This window comes from Gymnodraco acuticeps, unplaced genomic scaffold (assembly GCF_902827175.1).
Source record: "Gymnodraco acuticeps unplaced genomic scaffold, fGymAcu1.1, whole genome shotgun sequence".
Lineage (NCBI taxonomy): Eukaryota > Metazoa > Chordata > Actinopteri > Perciformes > Bathydraconidae > Gymnodraco > Gymnodraco acuticeps.
In genome coordinates, this window is record NW_022992090.1 from 1,654,319 (window position 1) to 1,678,107 (window position 23,789).

At 39.7% G+C, this 23,789-nt stretch overlaps 3 protein-coding genes across 3 annotated transcripts in view; all 3 read right to left on the reverse strand.

The window, feature by feature from the left end:
* LOC117537442 (eukaryotic translation initiation factor 3 subunit H-like) overlaps positions 1–216 on the reverse strand; it is an 81,574-nt gene extending 81,358 nt beyond the window's left edge. The window contains 1 exon segment of the mRNA XM_034202655.1: positions 11–216. Coding sequence (XP_034058546.1) covers positions 11–112 — 102 coding nt within the window. The 5' untranslated portion in view covers positions 113–216.
* Positions 217–1,046: 830 nt separating this feature from the next.
* LOC117537477 (double-strand-break repair protein rad21 homolog A-like) lies at positions 1,047–11,648 on the reverse strand. Its single transcript, XM_034202715.1, has 14 exons — positions 11,474–11,648; positions 9,966–10,122; positions 9,265–9,394; positions 8,993–9,092; positions 8,781–8,887; positions 8,401–8,598; positions 6,673–6,798; positions 6,331–6,456; positions 5,632–5,855; positions 4,958–5,111; positions 4,644–4,789; positions 4,176–4,355; positions 2,209–2,292; positions 1,047–1,967 (listed from the first exon to the last, which is right to left on the reverse strand). The coding sequence occupies exons 2-14, from the start codon at positions 10,107–10,109 to the stop codon at positions 1,776–1,778; spliced, it is 1,911 nt and encodes a 636-aa protein (XP_034058606.1). The 5' UTR covers positions 10,110–10,122; positions 11,474–11,648; the 3' UTR covers positions 1,047–1,775.
* A 3,107-nt stretch (positions 11,649–14,755) lies between these two features.
* LOC117537462 (exostosin-1a-like) overlaps positions 14,756–23,789 on the reverse strand; it is a 38,317-nt gene continuing 29,283 nt past the window's right edge. The window contains exons 5-11 of the mRNA XM_034202691.1: positions 22,919–23,051; positions 21,485–21,603; positions 20,374–20,469; positions 19,225–19,314; positions 18,402–18,562; positions 18,131–18,302; positions 14,756–17,653 (exon numbers count right to left, since the gene is read on the reverse strand). Coding sequence (XP_034058582.1) covers positions 17,468–17,653; positions 18,131–18,302; positions 18,402–18,562; positions 19,225–19,314; positions 20,374–20,469; positions 21,485–21,603; positions 22,919–23,051 — 957 coding nt within the window. The 3' untranslated portion in view covers positions 14,756–17,467. The remainder of the gene's footprint in view (positions 17,654–18,130; positions 18,303–18,401; positions 18,563–19,224; positions 19,315–20,373; positions 20,470–21,484; positions 21,604–22,918; positions 23,052–23,789) is intronic.

Genomic DNA, 23,789 nt, shown 5'->3' on the forward strand with positions numbered 1-23,789 from the left:
TAACACTTACCAGGCCCTCAATCTGGATCTGGTTGACAGGAGAGTCCAACGTGCCGGCTGGAATAGCCATAACGGCGGTAGAAGCTGTAGCAGATTCTTTACGTGAAGCCATATTGAAGCAGCAACACGCGGAAAAAGGGAGGAAAGTGTTCGGGGACGGACGTTTCCGGTAAAGATGCGCTTGTGTTCCTGTCCGTATAGAAACAAAGGGGCTCTGCAGATTCCCCTTTGGTTGCAAATAGTAGGGCGCAAGAAGTACATAGCTTGTACGTGGATAGGGAAATTATGTATTTTAGTATATTAATTGGCCAATAGATGAGATATATGATACATCTCGAACAATGCAATAACACCATATCTACTTTACCCTGGGGGATAAATAAATTATTTCTGATGTAGCAGCGAATTAAGACCGTTTTTTAATCATACAAATGGAAACTTATCAAAACATTAATAACATTAATCAACGGTTGATCTGATCTATTCGACTGGAAGTCAGACGGGCTCGTGTTGTAACAGGATACATTTTTAATTAATAGCTACTGTGCGGTGCACTTTTTAATATATATGGGACACATGTTTATATGCGTCTGTCCCTTTAGTAGCTTGGTCTTTTGGAGAGTATTCTATTCTGTATGTTATAGTGTGTATTCTTAGATACTCTGCTGAATATATGTATTTTCTACTGTAAATATGTATATATTGTATTTTATTAATTGCTGTATTTTATTTGTAAGAAAATTGTCGTTCTTGTACAACTGTCAAAAATGCTACTGTGACAAAACGATATCACAACTTGGGATAAATTAAGTATTTATCCATCCTGTTTCCGGTAGGTTTAGTACCACTGCAATTCGGTGTACGACTATAGAATGGGGAATTAGACGCCATTGTCTTTTCTACTGTGTGCAATCAGACCACACATATACACTTAAAAATAAACATGGTTTCTATATTGATATGTGTTGATTATTTCTTCATGTCTAGCTTTATGAAGCCTATTATTAGAAAATGACCCTAAAAGTGAATAATGACCATTAACCAAGTACTTAAAACACTTTATTTCAAATCTTTACAGATGTATCACAACTAGGTTACCCAAAGACTAAAAAGGTGGGATACTGAACTCAACTGTAACAAGAACATTACCTAGTTACATAATGCAAAAAAGGTGAATAAGCATAAACGTAAAAAGGTACAAAACAAATATTACATAAAACTTAAGTGATAAACTGCCTGAATTATCAACATCTGAAACATGATATTTAATGCCAGCTAAGATTCACAATTATTTTTGACAGATTAATTGTTTTGTTTATCATGAAAGAACAAGTGCAACAAGGAGCAGATGGGACAGGTTACACCTCTGAGCAACAAAACAGTACCTTTCCATAACATGTACAGAGTCAATACAGGATTCCATGTGAAAATACAGGGCTCTTTATCTAAAATCTGCAATGATTCAGGTGCGAGGGGTATGAAACTTGTGAAATAAGAAGACAATGGAAGTTTTACTTACAAAACAGAAGCTTACAAATTGGTGACTGAAAAAAGATGCTTTATAAATATACTTGTTAAACATTCTTCTCACTTTGTTTGAACCAAATGAATACTGCATGATTCCACCTGTAGTACAGTAAAATCCTTTATTTGAAAAGCTTCAAACCCGTTTCCCACTACACCCTCCGCCAGAAAAAAATGGGCTGACAGGCAAATAGTTGAGTAATTAAAAAAGTATGTCTGTTGCAAGCAGAGTGCGTCTGTTCTTCCAATGTCTAAATAAGGTTGAATCTTGGTCCAGCGGCGGCGACGATGTCGCTGTAGGGCTCAGTCTGGGTGATCTCAATGGCTTGCTGCTTCTTGAGAACGAGGAAACTGTAAAACTTAGCAGCAGCCTGCTTCTTATTGTTGTTCCGGCACAACTCGATCAGGCTGACTGAGTCTGCACCAGTCTTAGCCATGACGCGCTATGGGGTAAAAAGCACAAAATGTTTCCATAAAACCAGGAATAAAGATTTCTAAATTGTGTTATTTTATTCAAATATATAAAGAGAAACTCTTTTGCACATGGCAGACAAAAAGTTAAATCCTGGTTAAATCTCTGAAACCAAAATGCAATCACAGGGTTTTACAAAGAAAGCCTCTGACAACAGTTTCAGTCTACTTTATAAAAATGCAGATAAATGTCGTAAATAACTGTTTCTGTACCTGGAGTCCGTGCAGCATTTGCTGGGTTCGCTTGTTCCACCTCTTCTCCTCCTGATCCTGATCTCCAGCCTGACCTTCCTCTTCCTGTGGATCAAACACACCATCATTAGCATCAAATGGCCCATACTCAGAACCCAACACACTTGCCTTTGTGTAGTCTCCACTATAAAAATTGCAATAATTACTTGTTTTGTTTTACTTGCTCTCTTCTAGCACTTTCTTAAAAACTAACTACCAGAATGCATCACTCAGGGTTCCTGCAGGTTTCGCCAACTCAAATTTAAGACCTTTTAAAGACCACTTTGAATAGAATTTAAGACTTATTTCACAGCAAGAAAGTATGAAGGAAAATTGCTATGAAAGAAGAAATACATCCCATAATTACTTACAAAGTAAATGTATTCATGTTCAACATAAGAACAATGACTGAACATAACAGCACAGACCTGTGTTAGCGTGTTAGACAAAAAGTGTGTGTGTGTGTGTTAGGGATGTGCAATTAATCGTATTTTAATCGCAATTACGATTTTGGCCAGCCACAATAATGAAAACAACATAATCGAAAAAAACGATTATTTTGCTTTGCTAGGTTGTGACAGTGCACCACAACATATTTGATCTAATTAATTTTAGTCTAATTTGTTTTTATTTATCATATTTATATATGTTTAGTAGCTTGTGGAAGTGCAACAAATATTTGTTGATCTTGTTTATTGGTATTTAAATGTATCATTTATTTAATATATTTTTGTATTGGTTTTTCAGTTGAATTATACGTTCAGGGTAACAGTTAAAAAGATACAGTTCAAATTATTATTTGTTTTAAAGTTCAATAAATGGATGTTTTCAAAGTCAATAAATAATCGTATTTTATATCAATTATTGACCAAAATAATCGTGATCATGATTTTTGCCATAATCGAGCAGCCCTAGTGTGTGTGTGTGTGTGTGTGTGTGTGTGTGTGTGTGTGTGTGTGTGTGTGTGTGTGTGTGTGTGTGTGAGAGAGTGACAAGAGCTATATTCAGAGCTCTGCTGCCTTGGCTACAATCTTTCATCGTTGCTGTTGTACGATTGGTGTTTAACTACGGTATTTAGCATCTACAGCACCTCCGCTTTTAGGGTTGACGTCAGCGTTTCCGCCAGGGGGCGTCTTGCCATCATTTGACGCCCTTATTCAGCTCGGGACGCCCTGAACGCAAGCCGAGGGCGTCCAAAAATATTAATATTTTATATTAATATTAACTAATTTCACCCCGCTCTCGGGGTGGACGCCCTCTCAGCCCTGGTCTGGTGGAAACACTGGTTGACGTAGAGCCAAACGTCGCCCGGCGGTCCCCCGGTGTTGTTGCGGGAGCTGCTACACTAGCTAACGCTACATTAGCAAAACAAACGCTAATTTATTTTGCAAAAGGTGCAGCGGGCTTCAAACACGTTCCCTCCACTGGTTTCAATCAAGCACTAAATGTGATGTTTTCCAACCAAATACAGTTGAACTTACACTTCCCCATATTTATTTGTAAGTAGATTTGAAGATACATGAGTTTCTGACTGCCGCTAGCTGAAGTTTGGTTGCTAGGTTACTAGCTGGGTGTTCTCTAATAAGGGGCCGGGGGAAACAAAGTTAGTGATTACTGGTTCCATGTTGATTTAATTCAATACAAATTGTTGGGAACTGAAAGGCTATTACCGTACTGGTTACTTTGCAGCCCGGACATTTCCCCCAAAACACATTTAGACGCGATCCCAACACAGAAGTACCTTTCAAATCCGATCATTTTTAAGACCTACTAAATCATATTTAAGACCTTTCTTATTTTTTTGGGTCATATTTAAGACCTTTTTAAAGCCTTAAAATCAGATTATCAAATGTAAGACATTAAAACTTTTTAAGACCCTGCGGGAACCCTGATTACTATCAAATCATTCATTCAGAATACAGTTAACCAGAGAAAGTTTTGCCCCTCACCTCCTCTTCGTCGCTATCATCCTTCTTGTCTTTATCCTTTTCTTCCAGCAGGTCCAGCTCTGGGACGAGCTGTGTGAGGCTGAGGCTGCTCTCCTCTGGGGGGAGGTCCACTGCGTGCATGTCTAACCCCTGAGTGAGCACCGAGCGGTCAGCCACCTGCTGCGGCTCCAAGGGAGCCATCTGAAAGAGAGGAAAGCAGTCATTACTTGATTTGTGAGCATTTCCGAGTGTGCTGCGTCAGAATTCAAATAAGTAAAACATCATTTAAGAAAAAAAGAAAGCCACCATATGGCATAATAGCTCCGTTCATTAATAGATTAGATCAATGTGGCCTGATTTAAGTGGAATAATCAAACCATTAGAGGCTGTTAAACATCATTTTTTTTCTGTATGGAAGTTCTATGGAAACATTTTGCAAACTCAATTCCAGTGTTTTGAGACAGAAGAATGAAGGTGACAAGTACTCACAGGTAGAGAGACCTCTTTGTCCATGGTCTTGCGTTTGACCCCGCGAGGGGTGGAGGGAGGAGGCATGACGGTCTCGTCCAGGGTGGTCCTGCTGCCCTCCATCACAGAGGCTGACACCATGCTGGGATCCTCCATGATAGTTTGGTCTGAGGGAAGGATAAGGGAGATTGTTAATGAAAAGTCAAATGCGGACGTGAACACAGCCTTAATAACTGAAGGCGTCTTCTGCCACTGGTCCCTTTCCCCCCTCACAGAACTCATGACATGTCTGCACTGGGATATGACCTCCCCTCGTCTCTTCGAGCGTGTCTTACCGATAACATCTCTGTGCGGATTCAGGACCTCTTCTCTGGGCACCTCTGGGTTCTCCAGCTCTTTGAGGAACTCATCCAGACTGTCTGCTTCGCCGCCCTTTCTCCTCTTCCTCAGCTCGTCCGGCACCAGAGGCGTCAAGCAGCGGGTGAACATCTGACACCAAACACTTTAAAAGTTAAACTTCTACAAAAGTTTTATTTTAAAACAGAACACTTTATGCAAAGTCGGTTGTATAATAAAGCATAGGGAGTGTTAGGGAGGACGGATGCTAGACAAAAAGAAAAGTCTACTCTGCTCAATTATGCATCAACACGTTTCTTATTCAGTATTCTGGAAGGGTAACTTGTGGGTGTGGGCGGATGGGGGAAAAAAGACAGAAACCAATCCCTTTCTCCACCTCCTGTTCCTTCAATGTTCTCCTTTTAAATCGCACAGCCTGAACTGAATGTCAATGAATGATACAATACAATAAAATAAATCTTCCTTCTCCTCTATTAAACAGTGCCTGAGTCTGACCTACTTGGGAGAATCAGACCTCCGCTGTGTGGCTTGCTCATTACCGTTCCCAGAGTGGTAATACTGCTTGTCAGTGATTTACAGATCTGGTACGATTCAAATAGTTACGTGTACTTTTTTTATCCACAAATGCATATTTATGTCAAGCGATTGTTACCTTGAGCAGCCTGGGGTTCCACAGGGGCTGAGCGGGCAGAGAGAAAAGCTTCTCCACCCCTCCGGTCTCCTTCCACATCATTAGCTTCTTGGTGGGAGGGGCGAGGTCCAGAGTGGTGACGATATCCGAGTAGTCCGACAGCTGGGCCCTGATGGTCTTACTGTCCAGCTCCTTCACGCTGTCGACAATAAGCTTCCTCTTACGCTTTGCCTTGGTCTCTTTCACTGTGGAGTGAAGGGACAAATGAATACTATATGACTGCTTTGCTTTTGTTACTCCATCATTACAAATATATCATTTCGGAAACTGTTGTAAATAAAGCACTACATAAAGGATTCATTTTCAATTGAATATCAATGCTACACGGTTTTTTAAAAACAGTCCTGTGCATATTTGCAACGTTGCCTGCAACTGCACAATACAACCAGTAGTGTTTCATAAGTTAGAAAAGGTACAGCAACATCTCTAATGGTTAACTAAGGTATATTGATAATCTTCATGCACTTTTATTTTTATCTTCCTGCGTTTGCTATATTGTTGAAATTGTGGAACATTGAAAAAAATGGGAACCTTGAAGATGAGACTTTCTGCAGAATTGCTTTTGAGAAGAAGAATTAACTCTGAATTGTATACAAAAATAGAAAAAATAAGAAGTTCAGATACAGACATCTCTACAGGAAGGTTATGGGAGGGTCTTACCAGTGATGTCAATGGGCTCCAGGGCAAAGGCCTCCTCCTCATTGTGAACCAGAGTGGTCTGCTCTGTCTGGTCAGCCATGGCTGGCAGGGGCTCTGCTGGGCCGGAGTCTGGGCTCTCTGGACCCGCTGCACACACACAAAATGGAAGTTCTCCATCAACATGCAAGTTATACCACAGTGTGCATATAACTTATAATAACACACAACTAAGCATGGTTTTCAGCTGAATTATACGATGTGCAGTTTTATAGTGTGCACCAACTACAGCAATACGATTGAGAAGAAAGTGCAGAATTAACTTTTTCATACGCTGTGCAATAAGACAAAGTCAACTTTACTTACGTGACTGGAGGTTGTCGAAGTCGTCCTCGTCGTCTCCGTGATCTGGAGGCATCATGACGCTTTCTGTGAGGACTGGAGGGTCATCAAATATACCTCCCCCATCTTCAGAGCTCAGTAGCTTATCAACTGGAGAAAAAGAAAAAAAAAAAAAAAATATATATATATATATATATATATATCAGGATTAACTCTATTACTTAAAGGTCAAATGCAAAGCTTCCAAATATGCTACATTTTTATAGAAATGTTGTTTTTAAGACTGCCTGTATTTTTTTATTTAATTTAAATCGAGATAATACACCCGAAAAAAAGCTTTTTATTGATACAAAACTCGACCCAAAGCCGTCTGAATTTCTGACATGTCATTCCCAGCAGCCTCCGCACGCGTGACGTCATTGTGGCCAAACAGTCTCTGGGCAAAATATCCCGACTCGGCAGTCTCGTGCGCTGTTCACATGTCAGCGGTGTTTTTCGCTCATGACTGGTGCAGAAAACTCTGAATTATATCCGCGAAATCACGCAAAACATGTGTTATTGTTGTGCTTTCGGATGTACGAACGGTGCGGGATCTGGGAGAATTTTTCATTCATTTCCCCAAGACAAAATCATCTGTCGAAACTGGATTATTTTGGTGAATCGTGTTGGCTGGCAGCCGACAAAATGGAGCAAGTTGTGCTTTGACCACCTAGCGCCACTTGTTTTGATGTACGTTTTTGTTGATAACCTCGCGAGTTTGTATCTTTCAGTGTTGAGATGGGCACCGTTAGATTCTGTGTCTTTACAATCATAAACAATGTGTTGGATGTGGAGCTAGGATAAGTAATAAGGGAGCTAGGAGTGATTTTCGGTGCAGTAATAGGTTAGCATTTTTCTCTCTGGGATAATTCAGAGGCTCAGTTAGCATTGTGTTGTTTTGTTTTTTAATAAATGAAAAAGATCAGTTAAATGAGTTTTTTCCCGTTATATGGATATAAAATATTCATAGTTTATTAAATATAAAGGTTCCTTAGACGTCATTTCCTGCAAATGACGCGATTTCGGGTCCGTGGGGCTAAGAGGATAACAGAGTATGTTTTATTTTTTTTTCACAACAGTTGTATTTGGATGGAATGAATACCTATAGTGATAATTCAAAGTAATAAAATGATTTTTACAGTGACAAAGTTCAAATGGAACTGATGGTTCCCAAATTACCCAGAGTCCGCCTGGACTTTATTTTTCTAAACCTCTCTAAAAAGGTCAAATTTCACTTGTTTTGCACCAATCTTGATACAGGGTACTTATTATACGTTATAGTTTGGATTCCTAAAGCTTTTAGTCTATAGTCTACTCAGAATCAGACATGATAACGAAACTAAGTTGTACTATCGGCGGAAGCAGCTGTGAGCGATAAGCCAGGTGGAAATATGTTTGGCCACTCTGAAGTCACGCGACGCCATCTTGCGGAGACGAGTGGCTGAGAAATAAATCGTCGGACTTGGTGTTGGGGGTTGAACAAAATAAATATTGCGCATTGCCAGACGCATATTATCTCCGATTTTAATACTGCAATATCTTAGATAGTGTTGTAGCTATATGATTTCGATTTTACTGGCAATTCTAAAAAAATCTTTGCATTTGATCTTTAAATCGTAAAAGTCTTAATAAACAACTTCAATTGTAGTTTAATATAGCCAATGTTCAGATTTCTTTTTTTAACGTATATAAATGAACCATAGAAAATCTTACCAAGCATTCCCCCATCAGTGTTGCCCAAGGAGGCGTCCCCGAAGTCGTCGTACTCCATGTGGTTGGACTTTTCAGGGAGAGCAGCTGGGCCTGGCTCAGCCTCCAGCAAAAGGTTGGAGGCTGAGGCGCCGTGCATGATATCCTCCTCAAACGTGCTGGGATCACGCATCATCTCACGGTCATCCATACCAAAGTCAGCTGAAGTGTAGAGAAGGTTATTTTTAGAGATGAGTCACAGATTTAAAATGTTGATCAGTAAATGCCGTGTTAAAAATGTTTTCCTTTTTATCATGTTGAAATATACTACCATCTACACATACATATGCAGTGTATGGTAGGAGTTGACATCAAATATATACAATGGATGTATAGTGTTGTACCAAAGTCATTGTCCTGCAGGAGGCTGAGGTTGCCAACATCTTCCCTCATTGTGATCTCTTCCACTCGGCTCTGGTTCAGGGTGAACTGCTGGGCCACATCTATGTCACTGTTGGAAAAAGCATTGAGGATGAGGAAGCAGCCGGTGCGCATAAAACATCAATTTACAAATGATGATGGGTGGAAAACAGATCAGTAAATGTTGTCAACTTACTCCAGATCAGGTAATGGCTGGTCAAAGTCATGGAACTCTTCTGGGAGGGTGATGGCATTGTAGGCTGCCTCTCTATTTTCCTCAGGTAGATCCACCACACCTTAAGGTACATACAAGTAATGTTGTTATACCATGCAACTGTTCTCCCATGACCCTTTGCTTCACAAAGCCAAAGATGCATATTTTTGTATATCAGCCATGTGACTCATTTAAAAGAACATTACAGAAAGCACTGTGCTCAAGGACTATTTTGACTTGTCATTTTTGCTTACCTGGTCTAAAAGCCATTTTGATCTTGATGAAGGCTTCATTACAGTCGGCAAGCAGGTACTTGGCCTTCCTGTGGTAGATTCTCACCACCCCGAGCAGCAGGTGGCCTGACGTACGCAACGCCATCTTGACCTAAGAAGAGTAAAAAAAGGTGTGAAATGGAACAATGATATGTCGTGTTAGTAGGGTACCTTCATCTAAAAACAAGACTGTACTGTGTCATGGGAGTACAACATTGAACAGCAATGAGGTGATTTAAAAAAAAAAAAACAGTGAAAATAAAACATTTTACAAAGGCTCAACAAATTGCTGATTTGCAGAGGCTAAGCTTAAGGCAAGTTAGATTTGGGACATTTAAAAACCGAGCAACACCAGAAATAAATTATTCATAAACTTCAAGGTGTTCACATTTTAGGACTTTTGAAAGATGGATTAAATACTTTTAAATAACAAATAAGCCTTATTTTTAGATCATTGGATTAATTGAAGTCTTTTAAAAGGATCGGCCAAAAACATTTTGCTCATATGTGTTTTCATTTATCCTTATTTGGTAGAAAAATGTGTTATTTAGCTCTTTATCATCAACAGTAGAATAAAAGCCATTCAACAACTCTGGGCTAAAGCAACACTGAAGCGTGCACTGTGAGCTGAAGCACTGCACTAGGAACATCAGGATGCAGAGAGAGCACTTTTGTCTTTTTACCTTTGGACAGATGATGCTCTCCACACTGCTCTCGAGGTTGCATTCGAAGACATGAGCCTTGGTCAGCTTTTTGTCCCAATGGGCCGCTAGCCAGATCTTGGCCAGCGGCCCACGTTTGCTGAGCACAAAGTGGGCGTAAAACATCGCCCTGGTTCACCTGGAAGAGAATATTGATTAGTTTATGCACAGAGAAAAGGGATTCTAGAAAGGCCAAACTTCAAAAACAATATTATTCCTTAGACGCATTTGAGAAACAATGTCGTTTTAACATAACTTTAGCTAATTATCACAGTTCATGAGTAGAGAACATGATTTCTTAATAGAATATATGCTTGGTTATTATGAACAGTTTGAACATTTCACTGACATCAAGCTTTTCAGAAAATCGTGCTCAATAATGTTGGGGGAAGTTAAAAGCAAGCCTGAAGAAGAAAACAGCTGGAACTGCACTTATCAGAATAAGCAGGCTATCAAACATCCAACTAATCTTTAAAGAAAAGTGGCATAAGAATGCATATTGGCATAAGAAAGAAATCCAAATAAATAAAGACCGCCAAAACACATTTAGAGATTGAGCAATATGTATTGATACTCAGGGTTATTTTCCCTCTTCAGCAAAGAGGAGAAAAGTTAAGCCCAAACCCCCTTCAACGTTGAATGATTTTGGCAAACGTAATGTTAGACATAGATGGTTCTTAATTAATTATAACCGGCAACTCATTTAAAAAGAATTTGGGCCTACTATATTCCAAATGAATTTATTTCATTACAACATTTGCTAATCTTATCTCGCCTCATGGGATAACGAGCACTAACATCGATAAAATTCCTTCGAAGCACTCGTTGTGTCTCTTGCTGCTTAATTTGACGAAATGTTAACTTAAACAGTTTGTCACATTACTCATTGAATGTAAAAAAATCTAAAGCACGGAATGAGATTTTGAAAATGAGATTTTAAACAAAACAAGCGCCGACTTCACTCAAGTTCCGCCTATTTCCCTACCAGAGAATCAAACATTAGAAATGCACATGTCTGCCTACGGTAACCTACACTTTTCCTGTTTCCAGATGATTAAAAGAACTCTGCGTGGTTTGTGTGCAATAAATGCGATGTGATGAGTTTAGGGCGCCAAGGGGTTGGTCAGCGCCAGTAAATAGTCGGCGCCATCAAGTGGGATGAACTAAATTAGCCGCCAGCTAACTCCAAAATGAGCAATGAAGCCGATTCATACAGATTAAGGTTAATTGAAATAGAGTTATAGATTTAAAAAACGGTGGACAAACCATAATTTGCCAATGAAACAACAGTAAAGAAACCGGAACGAGGCGTCTATCACAACCTAATCGTACTTTTTCCTCCTCTAGTAGCACAACTGTATCGTTAGCTGGTGGCTAACGGCTCCCTGTACAGTGAAGGCCGCAATAAATCCACACAAACGTGCATGCTTATTTCACCTCGTAAAACACACAAAACAACCCGAAAATATTTCAGCTGCAAGCACACTTACCGGGAGCACCCCCTTTACGATGAAATCCCAATGATTATGTTATTTCTCCCAGCGAATTCTCCCCTGTTGTACTCATTAAAACAGCCAAGATGGCGCCAGTCGCCTTCCTCCCGCTCACCGCTGTCCTTTTAAAATCGGCAGGATGTTTACAGTCAAAAATGGCGGAGGAGGAGTCTGTTGCTGAGGCCGACGCTAACAGACGGCGCACAGTGAGCAGAAAGCGGAGACAGGGGGCGCTGTGTCACAATGCTTACCAGAGAGCCTGCTGGCCAATACATTGACAAAATATGGTTATCGAAATACAGTGCATCGTGTTTTACATAGTAGACTCATTCCATGCATATCCTATTATCAGATTAGTACTAAATTGTTGTTGTTTCATAATATTCCTAACTTTGTTAAGGGGTTCACTTCTCACTGTTACCCATTGTCCAATAAAGTGTAGGTCATAGTAAGTATTACCTCTGTATGAATCTACTCATGGCTGCTGAAGGCAGATAGACACTTAACCTACTTTTATACAGATTATGGTTCTACCCAGGCTCATTACGACTCACTATCAACAGAGTGGCCCCAACCAAATCGGCATCTTTTAGGTAATGCACATTTTTCCCAGTAGGCCTGATTGTTTTATTCAGGAGTCTCAGTTGCAGGGCTCTGTTTCTGTACGCTCTGGTAGGCCAGCAGAGCCATAATCAACGTTATCTTGATACACATGAACCAAATATCCTGCTATAAAAAAATCACATTTCTGCTGTCAGAAAGTAAGTAGCCTAATGATTAATTCAATTAATTAGGGAGGCGTGTGGCGTAGTTCAAACCCCCCTGCAGTCAGCATGTCGTTGTGTCCCTGGGCAAGACACTTCACCCCAAATTGCTCCTGTGGGGATTGTCCACAGTATTGAGTATGTAAGTCGCTTTGGATAAATGCGTCTAACAAGTAACATGTAATGTAATTAAGGTTATTTGGGCAAATTCATCACGAGAACTTTAATAAGGTGACACATTGTGTACATAAGGATGAAAGACTGAAATGAACAACGCCTGCTTAACATATGCAGTCCTTTGAGTTGAATACCAACTAGGGAACTAGCTATCCATGCAGACTACAAAAAACAATGTCCAATATTAGATGGAGAGATGAGGAGCATGCCTGGCAGAGAGGCCAACTCATCTACAATCAAATTGCAAAATTGGTATGCAGTAAAGCGGATTTGTCTCATAGGCTACAGCATCTGCTGCTGTAGAACGGCTGCCAGTTGAGCATGTTTATGATTTACAAGCAGCAGGGCTCCACATCATTAGATTACAGTTACATTTGGTTGTTATTATCAGCATAGATTGAGAATTGATTTAGCGAATCAGTTCAAGTCACATGCCCTGCAAACCAATGTGTAGCTGGATATCTGCAGTGACATCACAAATTGAAAACAAGGTAAAGTCACATAATGCATCATTATCCCAGGACAATAACATTGGCGGTAAGCATTCATTACTTTTAGAGGAAGTAATGCAATGTGTGCAAATATGCTCAGAATCAATCAGAAACCCCGCTGCACAAACTCACAGGCTCATTGGGAGATTAATTTAATATTGATCTAGGCCAAACTACTACACCATTCCCAAATTGAAAGCAGACAGATGCAGGAGAGAGAAAAATGAATTGAAAAAAGGTATAATATAAAACCTGATGGAGGGAGCTTTTAATGTATTAGCAATATGATCATTTTAAATCAAAATCTATAGTGTCTTTTGAATCATGCAAATACATTAATGTAGGACACGTTTTAACACAAAGATGCACATGTCTGGACGGTGACACACTTTTGGTCTGCCATCTGCTAGACAGGATCATTTTATCCAGATAGCTGAATGCTGGTTGTTGTCGTCATGTGGCGGAGACCTCTAAACAGCCTCAGAGAAAGCAACCACTTCTATACTTTCTTGCTTTTAGACGAGCTACTGTGTTGACGTACAATGTGTGAGTCACAAAGGCTGAACATCTGATTATCTATACATACCAGAATGTGCACAGCTGTATGAAATGCTGTGCTTTGTATTTGCCGAAGTAGTCTTGTATGGATGCACAAACTGTACTCAGGAGAGATGTGGGCTGAAAAGAACGACTGATTTGTATCTAGGCAACTGCTGAGTTGAGATTTAGATTGCTTTATTCAAAATGAATTGTTTCTGGCTAATGGTGCCATAATGTGCCTAATCTTAATTTATTTAATTATATCTCCACAGGGATCCCCTTCTACTTATCTGTAACTGCTTTTTGATTAGGCACTGTATGACATGCTGTAGTACTGTCACTGGAACAATCTTCAATTTGTTTTCACCTTCTAGCTCATTAAATATATAATATAGTGGTATGTTTGATTAGATACATTAAGTGATGGGTTTCCTTCTATCTTTTTGTCCTGAGTGTATTTGAAACGTGCTCCATTAATATGTGATTTAAAGCTATTAGAAAAGGAAGGACATTTCTCAAACTTGGCTGGAGTCACAGTATTACATCTTCCAGTGGGGTACTGACTGCATGCATGCGGAGCTCCATCTCCTCTGCAGATACACATCTCCTCAGTAGGATCGTGAGACTTTAAACTGATTAGCGTTCTGTTAACTCACACAAGCAGACCTTTGGCAGTGGATTGACCTCCCCAGCACAGCATTTTTACTTCATGGTTTACCAAAAATCACTTATTTCCTTCCTCTCTGTGCAACAAAGCATCTGCACATCTGGATCTCTGAGATGTATTCCTGATTTTCTTCCACAGACCATTCAGAATTGTCCAAATGTTTTCCTGCCCAGTTTTATATACTGCACAGCTTTTTCCTACAAGAGTTATGCCCAGTTTTTCTGTCCATGTGTGTGTGTGTGGTTTGGGGCTAGCAATCTCTCGTGTAGCTGTTGCTGCAGCTGAGTTGGCAGCGCTCATGCACCATGGGATCATCCTGGATAGATGCTGTTATTTATGCAGCGTGTCTAAACCGATCATCCTAACACAGATTTATGTAAACACAGCAGTTTCTTGGCATAGGAAGGGGTTCACACACGCACAAGGAGGTTAAAGGTATTATTTCGTTTGGCTCTCCCTCAGAGGGCGCAGTACATAAACCCAACATGGGAAATGTGTTTAGGATCCCTGAAACTGTGTTACTAGCAGGTCAGAGAGGGATGACAACTAGGTCAGGGTCGAATTTCAAGTGTAATGTAATATTTTAAATTATATTCAAAGTCAAACACACATGGTCACTCGTCAGACAAAAACAAATACATTTTTTAATCAAACATTTTATTTGAGTTTTTATTTTATAAAATTATTTTACAAAATGGTGAATTGTCCCCTATCTTTCCAGTTTAATCTCTATAAAATTAGGTCTGCATTTACGGAAGAGAGGGAAGGAAGCAGGCAGAGATTCAGTGGGGATGACATCCTGCCTCACAAATACTGTGTAAGAGAGAATTATGCATGTGGTACATGTACAAGTTCCTACAGGAATGTCAGCATCAGATGTAGTGATAAGTCTTGGTAGCATTCCAGTGTTAAACAATATCATTTAGGGAGCCTTTATGTGTTACTGGATATTGATAAAGAAAAAAAGACAATGAAATGAAAACTAGGACCTGTTTTTCGCACAAGCCAGATGAGAAAAAAAAAGTGTATTTCTTCTGAAGGCACATCAATATATAACTGAAACAGAACCTTAGGAAGGAGAGAAAGATAGAGAAAATATTATCTTAAATATTGCACCAAGTTCATTTCTGAAATGTGATTCTCTTTACGACCATATTCAGTTGTCTTGATAGCACTGTGTTTAGTAATGCCGGGATTGTTTATCTGCTGTGAAGCTGATGTCACATTCTAAGACGTGTAAAAATACCATGCAGCACAAATCTCTCACACCTACACCCTTCCTTTCCCCTCTGTCTCACACATTTTACTTTCTAATGTAGACAAGGAATACTTTGAATGAACCAAACAAAAATGGGAATGCATGGCATCTCTAGTATGAATATCCTTGTAAGATGAAAATGTGTTAACATTTTTTTATTTATGATCTATTGGCACATATTATGGTGAAGTTTACCTCACAAAATGAAAGCTACCACAGGAGGCGTCGGGGCAGGTATGGTTAGATTGTTCTCGAGAAATGTTGCTGGCTTTAGAGCGATACTTCATGGACAGATCTGTGATTTAAAAATACATGGGCACATTTTAAATCCATCAAATTGTGTAACTAGTTTGGATAAGCTGATATGACGTATCAAGGCGGAATCAAAATGAAGAACAATTTGTTTTTAAGTTAATTGAATGAATTAGCCCTGTGAAGTTCCACTGCTATTCAATTGACCAATTTGCAGTTAATTAGTCTCAGATCAAGATATATGACAACGACAGAATTATTAATATATACTTGGAACATCCTGGTTTCACACTTTGCCTCTTGAATGTGTTAAAGCACAATACCAATCAGAATCCAACTGAGATGAATTGGTGTTTACGTTTGTGATTATCAAGGACACAATTCTGCATTCTGCTAATACTGTGTAGATTGAAAGGCTTCTTATTTCATGTATTTATGTTAAAGAAATACCACAAATTAAAAAATGGTATGCATAACTCAACATGTCCTATGCTTTTTTAAATGTTCCACAAATGCTTGTTCAGATTTCTTGTCAGTCTGGTCATATTGTTCAAATTGAGTAGTCTTTTTGTTCTGATGCCAGCTCTGACTGAAGCATTGTTTGATGCTTCTAGATGAAAGCAGAGTTAGCTCACGTCACTTGTCAGCCTGGGCCACTGGACTAAATGAAATTGGGTTTATGGCATATAAACAATCACTGTGTATAAATATCCCTCGCTATCTAAGCCCATAGATTCATTGCCTTGTTGTTATTGTTTTTTATTTAAAACAGACGATTGGTTGGCTGAATTTAGCAAGCTCATCCTCTTTTAACCAAGACAACTCTTGTGATCTATTATTCTCCAGGCCAGCACATACTCATGTACTAATTCAAGCTTTTCATATAAGCCTTTCAAAATTGAAGAAGAGACATGAGGAAGAATTCTTGCTAAAAATTAATATACAGAACTCAATTCAATTTCTGCATTTCTATTTCCGTCATGTGGATATCAATTCCCACATAGCATATTCAGTGAGTCTAGCTAGTTGTGTGATGCTGAAAATGTTCAGAATGGCACATGATTTTGTACGTCAACTAAATACAAATTAAATGTCTTTTTACTTCAGAAATATGAATGCTGTACTTGACTGCGAGATCCATTATTCCATCAATTTAAAAGCAAATCACGAAAAACTAAATGGAAAGCAGCAAGACCAAGGTGCTCATTCTGCGCCGTGTCTTTTTCTCCCAGATCCCAACGCCGTTAGATAAACTTTAGGCACTGTGAATATCAGATCATAACTCAGGTCTGTGTGAGTGGGCTGTCTATCCTCTCTTCACCCACCCTGCTATCGGTTTCAATTAAGACAATACAGAGAGTATTGCTGGCCATTCATTCACTGTATAAAAAAAATAGCTAAACACAATCCAAAATAGAGTAATCATCTTCATAGTTATAATTATCAATCATATTCTCTCGGAAGAAACGTTCGGGGACCTGTGCAGAGTGTACAGAGGAGTTGGGGGGGGGGGGGGGGGGGGGGGGGTATCCACTGCTTCAACAAGGAAGCAGCAACCTATGATTTCCAACCCCGTGACTTTGGCCAAGTCGAGCCTTTTTAAAAAGTCCTCCGGTGTCCTTCAGTGGGACATGTGTGCTCAGCTATCCCCCAATACACACGAGGAAGGGTAGAAAAGGGCACCACCGAGGAGACCATTATGTCTTCCAGTTCCAGTTTCCTCCTCTCAGTCCCATTTGCGTCTCCGTTGATGCAGCCATGCGATCATGGAAAGGCTTCTCGACGTGTCCGCCCCCCTCGCCCCCGCCTTTTTAGTGTCCGGGGGGCGGGGGCTTTGGAGGGTTATAGCCTCTCGATGTCACTGTACTTCTTCCGCAGTATGGACACCTGATCTTTGAACAGGACCGGGTCCAGCCTCATCTGGGAATGGACCAGGGGCATGCTGCCAAACCAGCTGGCAAACTTGTTCATGCAGGTCTGACGCTGGGCGAAATGGTCCGGGTCGGCCCAGCGAGACGCCCGGGAGCTCTAGGGGGGGGGGGGAGAGTGAGAGGAAAATGAATAATGCATCACAATTTATTCTGACCTTCCGGAACCTATTGTAATTATTCCCAAATGTTTCTTTAAGGCCATATTGCAAAAGAAACTCATTTGAATACAAATGTACAAATGATCAATGATCTGTCTAACAATCAACACTTTAGGGTTTAAGTGGTGCAATGTCAAAAGCCATTAGCCTTTGCAGTACTGAGGAAAAGCAAGGGTCTCTGAGAAAAACGTTTCTGGATATTGCTAAAAAAAAGTGTGGAGTTTTCTCCTAAGAGAATATAATTCCTGCATTTTTTCCAAGTATAGGTGTTATATTACCAATGTATTTTCTATCTGTTAGCAGTTTCCAGATCAATTCAACAGTGTACTTCCAGTCATTTTCCCCCAAGTGCCTGTTCTACCTTCAGTCTTACTATGAAAGGGTTACATTTTTCCAAGATAAATATTCTGCCTCACCTGTCCCATCATGGTCTCCTTGTATTGTTTCTTCTGGGTGACCTTGATGGGTGGTAGCTTAGACACAGAGGACACCAAAAAATTCATCAGAATGTCCTCGCAGTTTGACATCTGGTCAACCATGTTCCTCAGACTGGCTGGAAGGTAGGTGGTGTACAGATAGTGGTAGTATCTAAGGGAGAACATAGGAGAGTGGCATTAAGTTAGTACTGAACTAAATGTAACTGATAGACTATAATACAATACAGAAGCAGAGGAGGTGTGTCAGTACTTGTGATAGATGGCAGCCCCGGTCAGCACCATGGAGTAGTCGTTGGTCCATTTGGAGGTGTAGCCCCACCGCTCCTTGTTGCCGTCCCAGAAGTGGCTGCGGGCCGGGTAGCCGACGATACGGTCCGGGAAACTCTGCCACACCGTGAAGGCAAAGTCCACCTGGAGCCAGACAGAAGAGGGAGGGAAGACATGAGGCCAGGAAACTACATCCATAGTACTATAGTATACTATAGAGTGGTGCAGGAATGAGTGCTAAACACAGGAATGAGTTGGCATTTTACCATTTCTGGGTTCCTCGTCCCTCAAGTAAATGTTTTTTTGATTGAGTTTCTGTTAGAGGCCTGAAATATTCTCACGTTTTGTTCTACAACATATTCTATGTCAGCAAATACCCCACTAGTGAACAAGTGGCTTAATGAGACGACTAAACGTCATCAAGCAAAACACAGCCTGCCTTTATCTTAGCTGTGTTGACATGAAGTCTTGTGACTGTGAGGACGTTTGTTTATAGCCTAACATTAGCTCTTAACTTTTGTAAATTGTATTTGCGCTTCCCTTAATTAAAAAGTGATGTTAATATGTGGAGATTATCCTGCTGAACAAAACATGTAAGGATCATATACTTGTTTGCATCAGATCTTATTTCCTTCAATAAGGAAAAACTCCATTGCTTTTTGTGGAGGGAGCCCTTGAGATGCCAAATTGGGGGGCAGTCTACAAAAACACATGATCCCCGCACACCTTCATTGGTCAAAATGACGTCTGCAGCATGTGATTTTGATTTGAAATGATTGAAAATGTAAATGTCCTGGTGATCTGACCTCTGTGGTGGAGAGCACCGTGTCCTCATCCAGACTGAGCACAGCATCAGTGGGTATGGTGTCGTAGGGCAGAAAACGGCTGCTTATCACCTGGTATGAAACGTAAAAACACAGAAAAACAATGTAAGTGGTTGCCTAAAGATAATAAAGAGCTTTACCGTGCAGCTCAACAACAACAGTCATGTTATAAACAGGGCCTGACATGCAGCTCTACCTGTCTCTTAATGTCTGTTTGTGCTATAGAGCTGTTTCATCTTGCTGTGTTAACAGCAGATTCAAAAATACATGCTGACAAAAGACCAATGACAGCAGAAATACAGCATTTTCACAGACACAAATCTCGTCCAGCAGCTCCTGCTTTCTGACATGTGTCTAGAGAGGAATAACTCTAACAACTGCTTACAAAGTTCTTTCCAATTAATGAAATATGTGCACATTGATGATATGTTTCAAAATATATTGAAAGGTTTTTATCCCCGACAGCAACATCCTTGTTAGCCATATCACTATTCAACCTGTCAAGCCTCTATACACAGCCTGTCAGTCACAGTCCATACATATGAAATATCCTGATCCTGTTTTTTTTTTAATTAGCTGTCTCAAGTTTTAAAATATCATGCACTGTATGAGAATGTTGATTTTAGAACTGCTGAAAATGCACATATTCTTGTCTATTGTTTTTCAGTTCTACATTGTCTAGCTTATTATGTTTGAGACCTCATTGGCAAATGGTCCTTTAATATGCAAGTCCGTCAATCTAAAGTAGTATTAGCTGACGGACACATTTGTTTGCCACCTTTCTCCGTATTAAGGCACGAAGGGTGTGGGTTTAAATAAAGAAATCACATCAACTATTTCCAAATGCAAGCCAAGAAATCTAATTGGTATGAATAGTAATTAAAAAGCTATATTGTACTCTAACGGAAATTGGTTGGACATGACATAGATTGATGCCCTTATTCCAATTCTAAAAAGGAAAAGTCCTGTTTTTTTCAGAATTTAAGCAGCAGGGTACATCACACAGTTTCACATTGTAACACTTGGTAAAACTTTTAGGAGCCTGCAGTTATCTTGAATTAAAACGAAACTGAAAGCTTCTAGTGCTGAATGTGAAATGGCTGCCTAATGAGAGAAGTCTAGGTTTTTTACCTTGCTTTCGCCTTCTATAACGATGACAGGGATTGAGGTGACAGGCCAGCGGTGCTTGGCAGGAAGAGGCTTGTCACAGTTCCACAAAACAATCACCTGCACCAAGGGGAAATACAAGTTAGCCATCATCCAGAACACAACATCTGCACACCCATGTAAGAACACCTAATTAGAAATATGTTCAAAGAGCCTATAAATGAGAACTATAAATGTTTGATAATACATGTCTGGCTTTATGTACAGAACAATGTGTGTATTAAAAAGCTCTATTTCTATTAACTCCCTTTTTATGTGGAAGACCAGCGTTTGCTTATTCTACTGCAGATCTATTTTCAGAACTGTCACACTAGCTACAGTTATAAGACAGTGACAAACTGTATTACTGTAGATGTAAAAATGTGACACTTTTATGCTAGCTTTGCAGTTTTCAATTAAAAAAAAACCTGAATCCATATTTTTGATGAGTTTAGAAAATGCCAGTTACGTACAGAATATACTGTACACATGAAAACCATTGCTCCACAACATTAAAGAGACCTAGCAGTTCAAATGATTACAACCATGTGTGTAAATTCACTGATAATTTAAAGTTGTGTTCTATATAGATTTGATGTTTAACAGCTGTGCATAATCATGGTTTTTGAAAGCTTTTTTGGCTCAATTATAGTCTCTTCTCACATCTAATGCTGCACAATTTATCATGTTACATATTAACATGGACTGGTGCAATATCCAAATCACTGTAAGCACAATATTTAGAAAAAGAGGCAAAATATCATGTTTTAAGTATTGTGGGGCTGCAGTCAAGTCCTGGCCTACAAATGGTCTTCTACGTACACAAAATGCATTGTTTGGTAGAGATTCTCTTAACAAAATTAAACCATGATCTTTTCAATATATTTTTGGATTGATAATGTGACCAAGGTTTCAAAAATCATAATTCCCTCTGACATTGAGTCATATAACAAATTCAATTTTACTCAAAATAATCCAGATTCCAGTTATTTTTTCCCAAACTGTGGAGCCCTACTCAAATCCTATAGATTTGGCCAATGTAATCCCAACTGGGGGGGGATGAGTAATGTATTGTTTTGTGTTGGGTTTAGCTTACCTGAGCACAGTACTGGGATTTGGCCACAGACAGGAGCAGCTTCATCACTGGCTGGGACTGGGAGACCAGTGGACTCACCACGTGAACGATCGCTGTAAACTTGGTGTATGGTTTAACACCTGAAAACAGCCAGGAAACACCAAAAGCAAGAAAATAAATAATTCTTACTGGCATCAGAATAATTGTGTAAATTGCTAACTTAGTAGTATCACTTGGAACTGCACTAAGCTTAAAGTGCCCCTATCATGCCATTTTTAGGCAATAGTATAGGTCTCAGATATATAAAAATATATAAAAAACATGTCTATGAAGTGTTTTGCTCAAAATACCAAACAGATCACCCATTCTAGCCATGCCTCACATCCCTCTATTTAACTTCCTGATTCAAAAGTGCTAATTTTGGGTATAAAGCTTTACAAAAAATAAAATTGATACAAAATAAAAAAGGAGGGGGCTGAGCTCATGAGGGACCCGGCAGAGCTGTCTAAGCTAAATACTGCCGTGATGAAACGCCATATCAAGGATTATTTCTGAAACAGTATGGAGCTCAAAGGCTTTCTCTCTTGCCGGTTATACCACAAGGTGAGTTCTTTTTTATTTCCTGCTTCTTCACACACATGCTCTCCAGTACAGGTTAGCTCTGAGTGTTAGCGATGCTAATGTAAACACCGACCATATTACGTCCAAAACAGTCGGGCATTGTTTCTGATAGCAGCGTTTCTGATAGGGCCGTGGGTGTAAAGCCAGCCTACATTTCCGATATTACGTCATATCGGACGCAAATCTGGATGAGCTCCGTTGTAGCCCCGTTTTTAGAGATTTGGGTACGGAGGAAAAGAGAGAGGGTTTTATTTTCTGACGCTGCGTGAGTTCCCTGACACACCGGGGACACATATATATGTATAAAAGACATCAAAAAATGCATGATGGGTCCCCTTTAACTATGGTTTTATTTTCTATGAGTAAGCTGCTGTAGCTTTATAATATCAACACTTCTAAACCCTAAGTGCACAAACAAGTTTTGTGTTATCTCTTTGACAGCTTTGAGGGTCTCAAGTTTATGCGTGTTTACTTCAATCTGTGTTTAATTGGCACACAGTGCAGCTGAACAGGTCTAATTAGGCTTGTAAAGGAAAAGGTGCCAGTTAACCAAATCCCAACGTCAGCACCAAGCACCATATCTGGCCAATTAACCAAGCACAAATACAACATGGCAGGTCTAATTGGTGAGCCTCTCTGACAAATCTTGAATAAATAAAGATATACTGCTTCACTTGTGGCAATGTCACTGATTCGCATGTTATTTTTTACGAGTACCCAACAGCTGCCACGCACCAGCTGTTCCTGTGTTTTGCCGTAAATTAAAATCAGTCTATCAAAGCTCAGGGAGCCTGAGTGATGATTGTTTTCTGCATAGACGGCTAATTAACTGACCCAGCTTGGCGTAGTAGAAGGGGAAGTCTCCCAGGTACGTGGAGTACTGAGGAAGGGTGAAAAGTCCTCCAGGCAAACTGTTCCACATGAGGTTACTCCTTGATGTGTGCAGCATTACCCGGTCCTGGATGATCTGGATTGAAAGGAAGGGTGAAATGGATCCAAATTTAAGTTTTGTACATTAAGAAGGATTGCTATTGGTAAATATCAATCAAATCAAAATTATTCTTGTTGTTGTGTGAGAAATTGGATATCACAGTCATTTGTACAACAACTGTAACAGAAGTAAGACATCAACATTAAATTAACTATGTTTAAAGGTCTCCCATGTGTATTCGTTTTAAATCAAACCTTAATAATGTCAGTCTTATGTTGTTTGGAATCTGAGGTCTGACACATATCCTGTGGTAAACTAACAACAAAAACAAGTCAGTTCAAATCAACCAAAATCCCGCAAACTGAAAATGACTTGTTTTCATTATGCTGTCATGTCTTTTAAAAGACAAAATATAAATTAAAGAATATAATTACACAGTAACATCAATTCAGTATTTAAAGTAGTTTGGCATAAGCTGTTCCATAATCTTATAACAGAATTTGCAAGTTGATGTGTTTGTTTGGCCCGTATCACATGCAATGTGTCTGCAGGCTTTACAGGCCCACAGCATTTTCCCACTCCACTTACAAAGAGAGAGAAGATACCTTAATACAAATATTAAGCATTCTGAGGATCTATTGGTAAGATACAGAGGAAAGTGCACCCTGTAGGATAGTGTGATGATAAACAGAGTATTAATGTTCACCTTGTTTACAGTCAAATATCTAGAAATCCCCACTAATTGGTTAAACCTGAAGCCAAAACACTGCCATG

What these genes read in the sequence shown, in the direction of transcription:
- LOC117537477 (XM_034202715.1), bottom strand. Translation starts at nt 10,109, where the DNA reads ATGTTTTACGCCCACTTTGTGCTCAGCAAACGTGGGCCGCTGGCCAAG. An exon ending in CACTGATGGGGGAATGCTTG is followed by an intron (nt 6,799 to 8,400) that starts GTAAGATTTTCT and finishes CTTTTTCTCCAG; the next exon opens with TTGATAAGCTACTGAGCTCT. An exon ending in AAATGCTGCACGGACTCCAG is followed by an intron (nt 1,968 to 2,208) that starts GTACAGAAACAG and finishes TTTACCCCATAG; the next exon opens with CGCGTCATGGCTAAGACTGG.